The 16,487-nt window shown below is 41.3% G+C and overlaps 1 protein-coding gene across 5 annotated transcripts; it reads right to left on the reverse strand.

Annotated features, from left to right (window-relative positions):
• Positions 1 to 631: 631 nt before the first annotated feature.
• immt (inner membrane protein, mitochondrial (mitofilin)) lies at positions 632 to 16,223 on the reverse strand. Of its 5 annotated transcripts, none has more exons than XM_028032357.1 (14): positions 16,045 to 16,223; positions 14,591 to 14,655; positions 14,280 to 14,469; positions 12,763 to 12,907; positions 11,571 to 11,666; positions 9,667 to 9,831; positions 9,120 to 9,253; positions 8,121 to 8,224; positions 7,780 to 7,915; positions 6,057 to 6,186; positions 5,704 to 5,927; positions 5,494 to 5,625; positions 3,178 to 3,307; positions 632 to 1,533 (listed from the first exon to the last, which is right to left on the reverse strand). In XM_028032357.1, exons 1-14 carry the CDS (start codon positions 16,084 to 16,086, stop codon positions 926 to 928), a joined length of 2,301 nt encoding a protein of 766 aa, XP_027888158.1. In that variant the 5' UTR covers positions 16,087 to 16,223; the 3' UTR covers positions 632 to 925. The 5 variants fall into 5 exon arrangements, with proteins under 5 accessions (XP_027888158.1, XP_027888160.1, XP_027888157.1 ...); XM_028032359.1 differs by having other exon boundaries at positions 9,667 to 9,786; positions 11,571 to 11,663; positions 14,591 to 14,658; XM_028032356.1 differs by having other exon boundaries at positions 11,571 to 11,663; positions 14,591 to 14,658.
• Between the last annotated feature and the right edge of the window lie 264 nt (positions 16,224 to 16,487).

Consider the following 16,487-nt stretch of genomic DNA (forward strand, 5'->3'; position numbering starts at 1 on the left):
CGGCAGATTGGCGACCTGTCCAGGGTGAACCCCGCCTCTCGACAGAAACGTCTCGCTGGAGATAGGCACCAGCACCTCTCAAGGGTAAATAAATGGATGGATGGATGTAGCCCAACGCGAAGCTCGACATCATTCACAGCAAATATATTAACAAACACACAGCAGGACGGATCACAGAGGAAATGATGGACAGGGAGAGTCTGACTAAAACTATCTGGTTGTGTCTCTGCTTATTTCCAAGCTCAAATGAGCAACTTCACGTACAAGCACCAAGCAGGGCTCCAGGTCGCTGTCATCATTTAAGTCTTATTAATAACATTTCACTAACACTTGATTTTCAACAGAGGAAATTTAAGTCTAACAACTTCAAATGTTTGACAGCTGAAAACAGCTATTCTCTTGTTGATGGATCATACTCACCTGTTTACATGTAGACTTGAGTGCGAACAGTTCTCCAGTCCTTCACAGAAACACGACAGTCTCAGAGATCAAAGTCTCAGTTGGGAGAGATGAGTGTCTCCTGCCAGTGTAGGTTACTGGGCTGGAAGGAGACCAGAGGACCAGCAGGAAGTGTAACCTGTAAGGACTAAACTAAAACTCGACGGAGGACAAAAGCAATAAATAGACAGTATTCCTTCTTAATGATTTATTTAATGTGCAATATTCACAACAGTGCAGCATAACTTATTTACTGTTAAGATGACCATGGCATGTTGCCAAATAAGGTAAAGAAAATGAAGCCGAGACCTAAACTGAGACTACATCTTATCTTAGTGATTTGAAACTAATCTGTGGGTTAACGTTAATTGATGGTTCACTGCAACAATATCGCGCTTTCTTTTGCTGTTGTAGATCCGACCACATTGCAGCTGGCTTCCTCTACCAACATACATGCTCCCTTTGGGTTGCCTGGTCAACGAGGCAGCTATGGAGCCTGGGTGGTGCCTAAACCCACTGCATTGGCATAGGCTGAAAGCAAACTGATGACCTGCCTGGTTTCCAGTGTGAGTCTGGCTTCAATCAGCCAATCCTCCACCACTCTCCTGGCCTCCCCTCGCAGCTGGTTCACCAGTTTGGCTGCCAGCTCCAGATCCCCGTGCTCTAGGCAGTAGCTGGCATATGAGAGAAGCTTGAAGGGATCCAAATCCTCGCTGCGTAGCTGGGTGGGCGGGACTTCCTGTTGCTTCTCAAAAAGCAGTGCAGCTTGGACATACGATAAAAAGTACTGGTACAAGGTGTTGTGGGATTCATCGATGAGAGCAACTCTGCGAGCGAGCGATCGCAGAGAGTTGAAACGAGCACGAAGGGAAGCCTCGCTGTACACGCCACGCTTCAGGGATTCTTCAGGCAGAGCTGACGCCAGAGCCAGGGCAAAATCATTTTCAACGCAGCTGGCCCGCACAGCCTCAGCAGCGTCCTCCAGGGGCATGCTGGGAGACTCAGTGCTGGCTGTTTTTAAGGTGTAGGTAAGCGCTTCCACAGACAGCCACAGCCGATGAGCTTTCCGGGCCTCCTCCTCTGCTTCCACATGACCTGCAGGCGGAAACACCCAGTATTCACTTTCCATCCTGAAGAATAGCTCAGGAATCAAGTATTCTTAAGGAATACTTTTGTCAGAGGTCTCCAACTAGCATGTCACTAGCTGGAGAGCTAGCATTCAGCATTCAGGAATTTACTGTTTGGGATGATATTTTCAATCTGCAGGGTCAATGTCCCCCATTGTCTTCACACAAACATTAAACATTTTGTTTTCATGTCCAATCCAGCAACCTTCCTCTCAGAGAATTGTTTCTATACAGTACAGATATTACTGAATAATTAAAAGTCTCAATCACACAAGTGATTAAAACAATGGTGACACTCTTGTAGCAGATACATTACTTGGTGTCCACAATTCTGGAAATAACCACATTTTGCTATTCAGGTTGGAGTTGAATAGTTTTAACCTGCATTAAAGCTATTTATCTGCAAAACCTGGGCAGATTGTATTTGCACGATCTTCAATGTAAAGCATATTTAAGCCCAGCTGTCAAACATCTCTGATTTCAGAAATATTTGGAGAAAAACAGACCGAGCTCAGTCCTAGTTTCAATCCTGTTAAGGGTCCCTGCAGGTTGGCTTAGTGTGAGTTAGTGGAATGTTGAAGTGATTTTCCTTTTGAATAATGTTTCATTTGGTAAATAGATAAAGAATTATCACATGATCCTCTTCTGTAGAGAGCACGTAGAAAACCCTCAAGTGCCACAGACAGAAGATCTCAAAGTTTACACACTGACTGGTTTTGCTTAGGTTTGCACACCTTAACCTGATCAAATGTTAGCATTTAGCTTGGGGATTAAACCTTGCAAAATGAAACATAAGACATCAAAAAAGGTTTTTCTGGTTTCATTGTCAAGGAGAATGAAATTCTGAATATTTCCTGTCAGTCTTGATCCAAATGCTGCTGAACACAAAGAGACCTCTGGATCATTAAAATGCAGATTTATTAGCAGATAAGATAACTTTTGAAATTTGCTGAGCCAGATATTTGAAAATCTGGGAGATTATCTGAAAAGAGCTATGGACAAGAGATATTCTCATAATGTGACAGATATGAAGAACCTTTGCCCAGTAAAGTGGGAAAGTCAAGACCTGGCATGCTGACAGACTGAATGGCTTTATTAAACATTTACCCTAAACCAATGGTTCCCAAAGATTTTCTGCTGGGTCCCCCTATGAATTACAATAACCCCCCCCCCCAAAAATAAAAAAAATGTCAACTGGGCACACACATCGTTCAACCAGACATAAACCTATAAACATATTTTGTTTTCAAACTCCACTGAAGTTTATTTCACACTTCAGGTTGCAACAAAACAAACTACAAACTGTCTTTACAGTGAAACACTTTTGTGTAACTGTTTTTTTTTTTCCATTCATCCATACCGCTTCCCTGCCCCCCTGCAATGGCACAGCGCGCCCCACACTTTGGGAACCACTGCCCTAAACATATCTGTTTGTTTTACCGTTAAATAGTTCTGAAAAAATGTCAGTTAAGAAAAGGGAAATTATTTATCATGATCTCATTTTGTAACATAACAGAAACCTGGGATGTGTAGGCTGGTGACATCCACTGTAGTTCTGGTTTATCCTAATGTTAGACTGGAATGGAAGATTTTGAGGAGACATGTGTCTTACTATCTATGGCCTCCTCCACTCCCTTCAGTCTTGCGTAGGCAGCATTCATATCCAGAGTGAAGTCATCGAGCTGTTCCTGAGTGAGCTGACGGTAGCGGGTTTCCTGCGCCAGCAGCTTACTGCTCAGCTCCTGAAAACACACAGCACTCATTACTACGTCCAGTCACCTCACTAGAGAAGTGAGAAACAGACATTGTTAAAATTACAAGCAATACAAAACATTTTAAAATGAAATTATGCACTTGAATTCAACATTTTAAAATACGGTAACTAATATAAAGACTGACAAGCAGTAAGCAAACCCTAGAAAACCACAACCTCTAGTTCCTCTTGGTCTTTCTTCATGCACTTCCAGTCCAACCTGTTGTCCAACACTTATACTGTACCAGTAGTCCTCTTCCGTCTCCTCTCAGAAAACTGAATAAAAGTTAGTCTTATTCTTGTTTCTCCTGAAACTCTTTACTTTTTGCTCAGATTTCAGATGGGATGCCAGTTAGAGTAAGAAGTAAAGAGAACTAAGGCTATGGACCTTACCAGAGGGGCCGCTTTTCATTGGCTGATGCCCATTCTATGTGGTCACGTGCGTGGCCGTCTCACAAACACACTTAGCTTCCCGTTAGCTAAGTACAGCATAATGGCAGCAGTGATACAACTTCTACACCTTGAAGCCTGTCTGCTACACAGTCTGACGTTAGCTAAACAGATCAATATGCAATGTGTTTGTATCTGACATACACTAAAGATTTTATTTTAGCAGAAAAGGCTTTGGACTAAACTTCTTACTCATGTTAGCCACTCTAGCACCAGGTACAGCTAGTCAATCAACCATCGCTGTGTTCAGGGAAGCGCTGATTAATAATCGAGAAATAAATATCAAGCCTGGAAACTTGATATCGTAACGGAGTGAATGTTATGTCTTTAATGTAATCTTTGCTCGTCTTGCGGGGCGCAGGCGATTGCCACGGTAACAGGTGTGCTTAAACTACAAAGAGAGAGAGAGTAAAAAGGTAGGAGTGGTTTTGAGTTGATCACCTGTTCAGGTTATTTTACCTTTGTTTACCTTTGCTGTGGCGCATTGTAGTTTCTAAACGTTGGACTAATTATCTCGTTCATTTGTGAGTTTACGTCATTCACAACAAACATCAAATAGAACAAATATATTTCATAAAATTTTAAACAAATGGCTTCTACCGCGATAATTATGTGAAATTAAATTAATTATATCCCAACTTCAGAAGATTTGCCTTTACCTTTACAGAGCTCTTTGGTTCCCATCAGTCTGTAGCTTCTCATATTGAGGTCATCAAACCAAATTTCAGATCTACCATAACTGACTGACCTGCTGGCCTCAGGTTTGCAACCAGCTTGTGACTGAGAAACCAGTAACCTCCTCCCAGATGATGACATGAACTTGTTAGTTCCTCTGTCCATTGTAGTAGATGATATATTGTGAAAATCGGGTAGAAATGATGCACTAATCAAGTCATGTTTACATAGAAACAACGCGCCATGAGGCTTTGTTTGTGAGACTTGCGGTCACGCGGGTCGGTTGTGGGCGGAGCTTGGTAAGGTCCATTGTCTCCAATTTTTCCCTCACAAACTCTGCTCTGCTTTGTTCAGTTCGTCATTGTCCATTGGGTGAACAGCAGCAGTACAAGAAAATTAGGGCATAATCCACACATGTCAACACTTAGTGACAAGGAATGAAGCAATTTAACATTCTAAAATGTGCTGAGCTTGGTCAAGGTTGACAATGGGACAAAAAAAACGTTGTACCGACTGCATCTTATGTAACTTGTCTCAACCTAAGACTGAAAAGACGGTTCTTATTGAGTTGCTATACCAAGCAATAAAACCGAATGTTAAAACAGATTAGGGTTTTTTAATACATTTTTTATCAATGCCAGAAAGTCAAGCATCTTAGCAATCTCTTCTCAGACCCTTCCTGCAAACTGCTGCAGTCTGTTTGTCACAGTCGTTCCAGACACCTGCCAGTCACACACAGCAGTTACCTCTAGAGATTCCTCCATCATTGTTGGCACAGCTGGGTGGGGAGTTTGATTAATCATAAGAATAATCAATGGAATACTTGATTACTAAAATATTTGTTTACACCAGCCCCAGACTGAACTGTTTTTTAAATTTAGAGGTATCGTGTTGCCTTTCCTCCTTTGTCCAATCAGCTGCAGACCTAGATAGAAAGGTAGACAGACAGACAGACCACCCTCCCTCCCCACCTTCTACAGGAATAGAGTCTAGCCTATCTACAGTAAGTGCGTATAGTGTGTATTTGTTGTGTTTGTAGAGTGCAGAGACCTGCTCAGCTTCAGCTCTCAGCTCCTGCTCCTGGACTTTGAGGACATCTCGGACGTGGTCGGTGTGAGCGGCTGCTTGCCGCCGCAGCTGAGTTCTCATCTCTGCCTCGATCACTTCCCTCAGCTCAGCCAGCTGCAAGCACAACATGCCTCACGTCAGCACGGCTCTGCAGGATGCCTGCCGCTTCCCTCAAGCATCAATCCACTGCACCTTCCTCTCCTGCTCCAGTCGGGCCTCCTCTTTAACATGCTGCTTTGCCGTGCCGACGGCTTTGTCCAGAGCTCTCTGGTCCTCGGCTCTCTGCTGCTCCAGCGCTGCTTCCATGTGGATCTGCTCTTGGACTCGCTGCTCAGCCAGTTCTCGATTCAGCTGGTCAATGCGCCGATGTGCGTGGGCAATCAAAGCGTTCAGGTCATCTGTTGACAGTTTACCAGCTACTCACACACACACACACACCCACACACACACAACTGAAACTAGCTTAGGATTCACTAAACATTTAAACTCTCCTGCTGTAGCCTGCATGAACAATAATGGTTGATGTGTATAATGTGTGTACTTACTAAGGCCCTTCCAGTTGGCCTGGATCTCTGGAGTTAGGCTACTCACTTCCCTCTGAAACTGCTGCTTGGCTTCATGAACCAGTTCAGTGTACTGGGCCACGATCTTTGCTTCCGACTCTGCTGATTGGACCTACAAGCACATTCCATTCAGGAGACAGGGTGAGGGCTAAAGGATGTTCTGGATGTGGAACCATGAGCAGATCTCAGGAAGTCTATATGCATATAAACAAAACCTAAAGTACTGCACACTGTCACTGATTTACATTATTAGAACATGTAAGCATATAGAGAAGAGGAAAAATATGATAGAGTGCCCAGTTAAAATGATTTTAAACATTTAAAATTGAAAACCAAATCCAGGAATATGTGGAACAAAACAATAAAGTTAGCTAATGATCAGCTCCAAGGTGATCATAGTCAGATGGGAAGATCAGGACAAGAAAACAGTTTGTTGTCACCAAGTTCTCCCAGCGTGAGAAAGCTCTATCCCTGAAACTGTTCCATATCTTGAGAAAAGCTTGCATTGTGTGAACAGCATCTCATTGCTCCTCCCAGATTAAATTTGACTGGAACAGACAAAGCTTGTCAGAAATTTATCAGCAGAACTGACATACTGGTGTATTTTAAAATAAATCAGTCTGAAGGTAGGAAGCTAATAATTTGTTCCCCTTTTCTTCACACTGCGCAGGCGCACGGCAACCAATCATAAGAAATGTCTTTTGGAACTTTAACGCTGTGAGAAAGAATGGGTAAGTTTGCCTCTTGTGATGGAAAAATATCTCAGAGATGAAGCATGTTAAAATGCATCAACACAAAGCTTTAATTTAATATGACATTTAAAAAAGCAAGCACTTGAAAAAGTATGGTGAGTTATTGAGGCTGACTGTAGGTAACAAAAGACATCTGGAGCAGCCAGGCAGCAGATAAAGCAGCACACACCCGGATGAGTACGATAGTCACAAAGCTAAGCAAATAATCTGAAAAATAACTTAAGTTATCGGGCTGGGGGTGTAAGATGCTGGGTATTGCTCTTGCTGTTGAACCACCGCAATGTTCCACTGAGACGTAAAATTTCACAGATATGGCACAGTTCGTGCTCCACCAGGCCGTGGAATTTCACATCCAGCGTCTCCAAAAAGCTGCAGCATGCAATTTAAAATAAAAGACGTTTTTACATAAGTATGAAAACTTCCGTGGTCCCAACATGACACAGATAAGCTGTGGGAATCAATCTCATCTGTCCTCCTTCTGTATTCTGCAGTATTATACTGCTCGATCAAAAACAACCAACCAGAGCCAGCAGAAAACAGCTAGCCATGCTCTCAGGCAGTTTTGATTTAGTAATTCAGGATTGTTTATTTTGATGCAACCGGCATTTGACTTTGAATGAATGTTTTATATTTTGCTTGACATTATTCAATATAGGCAGTGTTGTGAGATTTATTTGACTTTATGTGTAATTATGTTCTTGAGAATCTTATCGTTAAATATTGTATTACCAATTACAGGTTTTACATTTGTCTTTTTGACTGAATACCTGCTGCATTGCGCTTGCAAGAATTTTGCATATTTTTGCCTAATTTGGCAATTCTTTGGTTCCATTTTGCCAGATCACATGGTAGCATTTATACCTAAAGTGAAAAATTAACAGCCAATCATGTGATCGGTATCGGAATTGGCAGCAAAAAACCTGATCAGAGCATCCCTTATAACCAGGCCTTACCTTGGAGACTACTTTGTCCAAGTCTACCACCATTTTATGGAGATTCTCTTCTGCTGCTAAGATCAGCGGCCGTGCAGCTGTAATCTTCAACCCTTTGGATTTGTCAATCACTGATTTTAGACTGTCAAGAGCTTCACTGCAATAGTGGAGAGAAATCAATGTGAAGATTTACCTCAACTGTCTGAACTCAAGACAAAATAAACATGCCTCCAAGACAGCAAAAACATTATTTTCAAAATATTTTTCTTTACCTAGTGGTACATAACATAAAAACAAAATGCTGTGTGTAAAGACAAGTTCAGTTCATCGCAGTAGGCTCTGGATGTGTGTGCATCTCTTACTTGGCTTTGACAAGAGCAGTTTTGGCATCATTCACAGAAGTTGTTCTGTCTGCCAGAGCGGCTTCTAGATCTTTCCACTGCGTTGACTTTTCCTCTGATGGACCCTGTATTCATTAAAACATGAAATTCAACATCAAAAAAATAACCATTAGCAAAAGAAAAAAAAAATTGTGACAATGAAATTTCATTGTAACATGAGAATGTTACAAGTAAACTTCGTCATACTTGTAAAGCAAGTATGACGAAGTTTTATGGCGTAAGAGAATTTTTTTAACTACAGGAATAAAGTCATATTACGTGAATAGTTATACTATAAAGTCTTTAAAAGACGAGAAAAAAACATAAGAAAAATAAGAAGAAAAGCTTTTATAGCGTTATCAAGACCTGACGTGACCAGCTCAGCAAGTCGGGTTCTTTGAACTAAACAGTTCTTTAAATAATCATTTCAAAGTCCGGCAGCTGATGTTTGATTCTGATGTGTTAAAAGATAATGTATTTTCTTATTTGTAAAATCAATACCAACAATAACTTTACAAGATCCTCAGTATTCCTCATTTTAGGACAGTGTGGTGTAGAGTTCCCATAAAATTACAACTTTATTCTCATATTATCACAGCTTTAGTGTCATATGTCAAACAAACAACTAAAGAAACTGGCCTTACTTCGTCATAAGCAAGTAATAGTAGCTCTCAGAAAAAGGCCAGGATATAGATGAAGCTTAACTATTTACTGTTATAAAATGCACTTTTCATCTCTTCTGACAATTTGGAATACAAGCAATATAGTTGCAAATTTTGCACAAAAAATATTTAAAAACTATATACCCTTTTAAGTTATAATTTTTACAAATTTTGGAACGTTTTACTGTGACTCTAAATATATACCCCCCAGGGAAATGATTCCCTGGGGGGGGGGGTAACAGAAAATAATTGAAAACCACTGCACTAGCAGCAACAGTACTGTGGTTAGTGTGGATAGTTGGCTCAGAAGACTCCGTACCTCTGCTTCCATTGCCTCCTTTAGCTTGTGTGTGTGCTGAGTGATAGCCTGCAGAGCTGCCTCCTGAGCTCCAATAGCCTGCAGCGTTGCCTTGGCAGAACTGGCCAGGGAGTCATCCAGCTGGGCCGACAGTGCTGCAACACACACACACACACACACACACACGCACACACACACACACACACACACACACACACACACACACACACACACACACACACACACACACACACATACACAAGATGTTGAAGTTTACAACTCACAAGGCATTTCACAGTTTTACTTGGTCATCTAAAGTACAGACAACTATTATATTCACCCATTAACCTTGTCAGGTCGTATTATGACAAAATAAATTTATGAAGAAAGTTTTCCATAATTATTGATTTTATACTTTATCAAAAATTTAAACCTGTTACCTGTGAGGTAGCACAACCTGAGAGTAACAATGTTATTCTAGGCAACATGTCAGCCCCACTGAACACTTATAAGTATGTAAAAGTTGAGATGAGTAATATTAATATTGTGTGTGTTGCTGAAAACTCACATGTGATAATGTCTTTTTCGTCCTGATTCTGTTGGGCCAGCCTAGCTGCCACTTCTTCTGCTGACCGCTCTCTCAGAGGTTCTGCTGTTCCAGCCGACTTTGTGTCCTGAAAGACAGTCGCTGTTTCCAAGGCAATATTAGGATCACTGCATTCTTTACAGTCCCCTAAGGAAAACCAACACATATCACTTTAACAAAGAATTCTTTTAGACATGTTAGTTTCCAGTAGCAGCGGCCTGCTCTGTTTGGGTATTCTGCCTTTTCATTCTAGACTGCACTGTTAACATGTTTAAAAGCATTTTACACATTTTAACATGTTTAAAATGTTTAAAAAACATTTTAAACATGTTTTTTAAAAATGTTTAAACATTTTAAACATGTTTTTTAAAAATGTTTAAACATTTTAACATGTTTAAAATGTTAGCAGTGCAAAAAGTTTGACTTTTTTCATTAATTAGAACATTAATCTTTTTTTAAGTCAGTTGAAGTGACTGGTGTGTGTTACATTCTAACAGCAGCAGGTGAAGAACATCTCAGGTACTGGAGAACCGGAGATGTTCTCTGGAGACATCATCTTCTGTCATGATGCCCCTCTGTCAGTCTAACCATTTATTGCACTGAACCAAGATAAAGGTGCTCCAGCTCACTGCAGTCGGATGTGTCCTGCTGGATTTTCCTCAAATGATCACTGGGTGTTTGATGTCTAAATGCTACAGATTGTTTAATTAGACTGAATGTGACTGCAAAATTCAGCTTCAAATATTACAGCCAACATTTAAAAGACTTAATGTGTTGTCATGACACCACTTATCTGATCTGCTTCACCCTTAATGCAGGCTGGACCCTCACACCAACCGGCGCTCTGCTCCAAAGACCCTCAGATCCAGATCTGACAGAACTTTCTCTGAGCCACTAAAACTTCTCATCTTTTTTAGTCTCTGCTTAAAACATTTATCTTCAGAAATCTTCACCTCTAGTTAGTTCAGCAGGATGGCTGGGTGTTATTTGTGCTACTTTTGGTTATTTTTGACTTTCTATTGCATAGTTGTTGAACTTTTGTTATGTACAAAACTCTGGTAAACTGTGGCTGCTTTCAGATGTCGAGACATTAGATTTTTTTGCCACTAGAAATACACAGAAACCATATTCCCATCCTGACACCTTCACTGTAGAGTTCCTCCTCTTTTGCTACATGTTGGAACAACATATGGAACAGGTTTATTAGTCCACACAGAGGTTTGTCCTGAAATCTAAAGTTTCTAGACAAGTTTCAGCTTGATGTTAGCCTTACTCCACACCCATCAGTCCTTGGACAGAAGTTTAGGCAGACTATAAATGATTCACCAAGCAGGTAATTAAATAACAAGCTTGTTTTAAAAAAAATTATGGACCGTAAGAGGCCTTTGTTTGACAGTTGTCAGACAGGAAGGGGGGTTGTGACAGTAGGGGGAAGACATGCAGCAGGGGTCATCGGGCCGGGACTCAAACCTGTGATGGCCGAGTCAAGGACTAAGATACGAGTCACGCTTTACACCAGCACCACCACTGCGCCCCAGTAGCTAATGTTGGCATGGAAATATTGAACCACTACTGACAGGTGAAACACATTGCTGGGTGAGGCGGCCTCATGTTTGCCTCGACTAGCAGCGAGGGAAAGTGATCAGTTTCTCTTAAAGTCACAAAGCATCAACACAAACACTGCCCATAGAACCAATTATGCTCATGTTGCATCATCCAGTGGGATTAAAGCACACTAGTGCCACCTAGTGGTGGTAATCTGTTTTTATAGCTGCTTCACAGTACTTCAAAGTGTTCCATCAGAACTCAAAACCTGTGAAAACGTTAGAAGGATGAGGAAGCTCAATGTTAGCGTAGCATGAGTGAAACATGGTGGAGCGTCTGACCTGCAGCTGCTGTGGGCTCGGTGTCGCATGGAGCTGGAATGGACTGGACTTCACTGATGGCCGAGATGATCTGAGTCGCCTCTGCTGAAGCCTCTGCTTGGAAACCCAATGCACAAGGAAAACACACACACAATGCTCTGACTGGTTTGTTAGAAATGTTACAAAAATGTCACAATGAAGGGTAAATTATAAAATGAGCCAAAACTGGGAAAAAGGGGCTTTAAAGTGACAATTAGAAAACCTGAGTCAAATCCCAGTGTCCTAGTTAAAAACAAGAGAAAATTAGCTTGTTTATTTAGAACAGGGACAATGTGGGAAAAAAAAACATTAATAAAAAGATGTTATAGCTTAAGCTACTTTCCATCATAGTCCCTGAACCAGAGAGTTGACACTACAGTCTAATATCATCAAATATACATTGAAAGTCCCCATATACATCGCCATACATTTTCTGTACACCCTTGTCCCTAGTGGGGTAGAGAGGGGTGATGGTGCCTATCTCCAGCTAATGTTTCGGGTGAGAGATAGCTGAGGACAAAATCTAGAGTTTGAATATTTTTGGTATGGGTTTTAATGAAGTTCTTGTTGACATTATCCCCCATATAATAAAAAGAGGATCCTGTTGACAAGTCAGGGTTGCAGGTTGTGGTGGCTCAGTGAGTTTCCTCTGTAGAGTCTAGAATGAGTTTAGGTGGGATCTGTTTCCTGTCTGGTCCAGGTCCCTCATGTCCCTCCCGACAGATTCGTCCTCCTCTCTTTAAACCATGCTGCCACACCATCTTTCACCTTTTATGTGAGCCACCTCTAATTTGGCATAATTCGCAAAAAAACAAATACTGATCTTTGGTAACAATACAAGATTCAAAAGCCCATTTTAAAATGTTACATATGGATTTATTACAATTTTCCAGGTCATTTATAATTGTTTGGAGGTGTTGCCAGTGTTTCTCCTCTGGAGTTTGATTGTCTTCTAGTTTGCTCCTTTGGGAAGAAACAAGTCAATCAAGTAGACGCAGTTTGAATTGACTGCAGAGTCAAAGTCTGGAAAAAGCAACTTCTCCAGACATTGCTATGGAGAAAGAAGTTGGTTTGCAAATCTGTTGGAAACGGTTTGTTAAGTTAAGAAATAATTCTTTTTATAAATACAGCAGTAAGTGTGTGAGAAAAGCATGCCAACGCAGTGAGGTTTTACCCTGAATGTTCTGTGCCGGCTGTGGCGATGCGGGGCCAGAATCCTGGGCCCCATGCTCTGTTGTCTCCTTTAGTTTCTTTTCGGACTTAGCTTTGGACGTTCTCATCTGTTTTTCCAGCATAGAAGGAGGCTGGATGGACTCCATCTAAATAGCAAACATTTGAAACACCAAAGGATTTTAGTTGAGTGTCTCAAAGCAACGTGAAGAAACAACCAGAACTGAAACCTGCAAGCACCTACAGGCAGAATCACTTCTGCTGGTTTTCAGGCATATCTGAAGTGAAGATGCTTTCACATACAAGCACACACACAGCATCATACTGTCACTGCCATGCTTCACTGTAGAATCTCTGTGTATTCTGAATGATAGAAGAACTTTGCCCCATTCTCTTAGAACTCAAAGAGTCAAAACTCCATCAATGAGACCTGACAGATCACTGATCTGACAGATCACTGATCTGACAGATCAGTGATCTGTCAGATGAGTGAGCTTGCATTCTGCATTTAGAGTTGACTGCTATAGCAGAAATATTTTTTGTACATCAAGCTATGTTTAAATGTAAAAGGATTCATTCAGACATTCAAACCCCAGAACTAACAGAGGTTGACATGGTTTTATTAGGTGCACCGATTTGCAGGTCTTTAAAAAGCCTGACCTGCTGATTCTGATTTTGGCCGATAGCGATTTTTTTTTGTCTGAAATGTTGCTAAATATAGTAAGAAAGCCGCTGAATTGGTAACTGTGGGGTGACTATTGTTAACAGCAAACGTGCAGACATGACCTGATGGGCCGGTCTGTCAGTCAAGCATGTCTCACAGGAGAGCAGAAGAGGACAGTGGTTAAACTTTGTACCTTGGCAGAAGTAGATAAGATCGGTGGATAAGATCAGATTTGCCTGCAAGTATCAGCTGATCACCGATCTCCCAAAATTAAGGAAATTGGCTGGGTGAGTTCCTTAATTTTACCATGTTTTACCATGATTATCTAATAGTAGAAGGCTTTTGGGCATGAGTGGTAGAATAAGAAGAGGTGTGTGATGCTCTCTTTTACCATAAAATCACTTCCACCCTCTTCAGGGTTTTCTGTTCTAAAGTCATGAGAATAGCAGGTGATAGCTCTGTGTCATTGGCCAATCTGAAGGCTGGCAACACACAGTGCCTCAGGAAAAAAAACAAAGAAAAATTACACCTTCAACCAAACAGTGGTGGAATTTAAACAGTAATGATTTGACCCAGATGAAAGAAATGTCTGTATCAGACACAGTCTGACATGCAGATGCTGCGGTCACTGACTTCATGCAATCTGCTGGGTTTCCTTTGACAGCAAACTCTTAACCAGTTTAATGAGTGAACGGAACTTGACTGCATTGGTTGACAACTAGGATCAGTTACGAATGGATGTAACGGACTTTGATATTGTCTGTAATACTGGTGTGAACTGACTTGTTTCAATAAAGTCCTTAGAGACAATATCTGGAGGGAACTGGTACTGTATAAATAGGTGGGGTTGAACTAACCGGTTTCCTGATGGGAAGACCTGAATCTTGAGAAACAGGTCCCAAGGCCAGACCTAACAGCCATTCTGAATATGGAACATTTTTCTCCACTGCTGCTCGAAACTTGTGGTCCCACTTGGCGTAGATGATTGTGCCTCCAATGCCCCCAGTTACCGTCAACAAGCCAGCTGCTACCACTCTGGAAGCACTGCTGAGGTGGAAGAGGGGAGCACACACAAGGAATGTTAGAATGCGACTTAGTAATTAAAATAAGCAATAAAAAGTTGACTGGAATATTTGCCTTAAATTCAGTTCAGATATAACAGCATTACCTGCTTTCTCCTGTTGTGTATTCCCTGCACTGCTGCACATTAGTCAGACGGATTCTCCCAGAGCTCTTCTAGAAGGTAATAGGACACACAAAAAGAAACAGGTCACATGGATCTTTACTTCAGTTCTAACATCAGAACCAAAAATCTTCTGTTGATAAGTTCTGTCCTGAATTCTCTCCGGACATATTCCTTCACATTTTTTATTTCAACAACTAAATGAATAAAAGCTTTGTAGTTTCCTGGCAGAGCTGAACATTAATTCAAGCTGCTATTGCCCATTTATTAAACCCAGTTATGTATCAAAGTAGGCTTCCATACCAACCACATCCTACTACTGTGAAGCTGCTGAAGGTTTGGATGAAGGCTAATAACATACTGCTTAAGCTAAATTCATCTGGTCTTAGAAGTCGGAGCTCAGACCTGACTGACTGTTGTTTTACCGTTAGCGAAACAAGGATTTCTCTCCATTCTAAACATCAAAGCAGACCAGCACACTGTTCTGGTGTAATGATATAGAAATTGTCAGACCTTAGGCCTAACCCACAGTCACTATGTTTGTTGTGTGCAGTCACCATATTGAACCTAAGCTGGACCTGGACTGAGACTGAGTACAGGTCAGAGTACTCAGTTTGAACTTCCACTCTCCAAAAATATGGGACTTTTCAAGTTCAGTGCACTTTATTCAATTTAAAATAATTTATTTATCCCAAAGGGAAAATAAATGTTGTAACTCATTTACAACATTGAATAATAACTTTGCAAGAGTTATTATGGATGCTGATCACCTCAGTTCTGAAGTCCTTCCACTGGCTCCCTGGAGCTCATATAACTTTAAAATACTGTTGTTAGTTTATAAATCGCTGTACAGCTCAGCACCACAATATATTAAAGATCTGTTGTTGTATCAACCTTCCAGACCTCTCATGTCTTCTGGTTCTAGTCTGTTGAACTTGAATTTAGGATAAATTCAAGCTCTGCTAATACGTTGATATGAGAGCCAGCTGTGCTGAAGCAGAGATATCTAAATGTTGCAGGAGTCTGGCCCTTGAGGACTGGATTTTGAGACCACTGCACTACAGGGTCTGCTGCTCCTCACAGAGCCTAACTCACTGCGTCACAATCCCGCCATGACATTTCACCAATAACGTCTCGCGTCGAATGGTTCCAAACTTTTCCTACGCTTTTTCCTTGTCCATGGCTGAAGTGTGAGGACCTTCAGCCAGTTCCCTGACCAAGAATGTAAACAGACCACAGATTCGTTTAAAGTGAAAATATATGTCACACTACGGACCAGCGTGCTGGAGCTGCTGTCGTTAGAAAGATCCGAACAACCGCACAATTGCAAGTTAGCAGTGAGCTCTCTGAGGCACCTTGAACCAAGCTGCGGGTCATTGAATGACAACAAGCTAACACCAACATGGCAGCTAACAGCTGCAATGTAATTTCAGTCCTACCTGAGCGGTGGCCTTGACTCCACGCAGACAAACCCTCAGCATGGTCCTCGCTTCCTTTTTCTGAATTTCGACCTAGAACTACCCTCTCAGCACCACTTTTTCCTACTGGCTTTAGTCTAACTGACGTACACCACCATCTGACAGACTCTTCTTCTCGGCGCTTATGGATCATTTCCGGTGGAATACTCAGCTTTACTGCCGCCCAGTGGCGCGAAGAGGGATCACCTGGGAATGCTTTGTCCAAAAACAGACCCAGAACCTCATTTTAAGGCTGTACTAACTTTTCTGTTTAATTACTGTCATAATACAACCATTAAAGTCTCCACTTAGATTAAAAATAACATAACTTTTAATGTTTATAATTTAACTGCATAAACATGCAAGTTAAAATATGTACACCTAATAGTCTAGTAATTCCATGAGTCTGCATTTCAACATCAAGT

Source organism: Xiphophorus couchianus, chromosome 11 (assembly GCF_001444195.1).
Source record: "Xiphophorus couchianus chromosome 11, X_couchianus-1.0, whole genome shotgun sequence".
NCBI lineage: Eukaryota > Metazoa > Chordata > Actinopteri > Cyprinodontiformes > Poeciliidae > Xiphophorus > Xiphophorus couchianus.

Bases quoted from the DNA above. Each gene is read 5' to 3' on its own strand.
- immt (XM_028032355.1), bottom strand. From the start codon at position 16,086: ATGCTGAGGGTTTGTCTGCGTGGAGTCAAGGCCACCGCTCAG. The intron at 14,659-16,044 runs GTAGGACTGAAA...ATTACCTTCTAG, and splicing joins GAGTCAAGGCCACCGCTCAG to AAGAGCTCTGGGAGAATCCG. The intron at 8,225-9,119 runs GTACGGAGTCTT...TAATGAATACAG, and splicing joins AGGAGGCAATGGAAGCAGAG to GGTCCATCAGAGGAAAAGTC.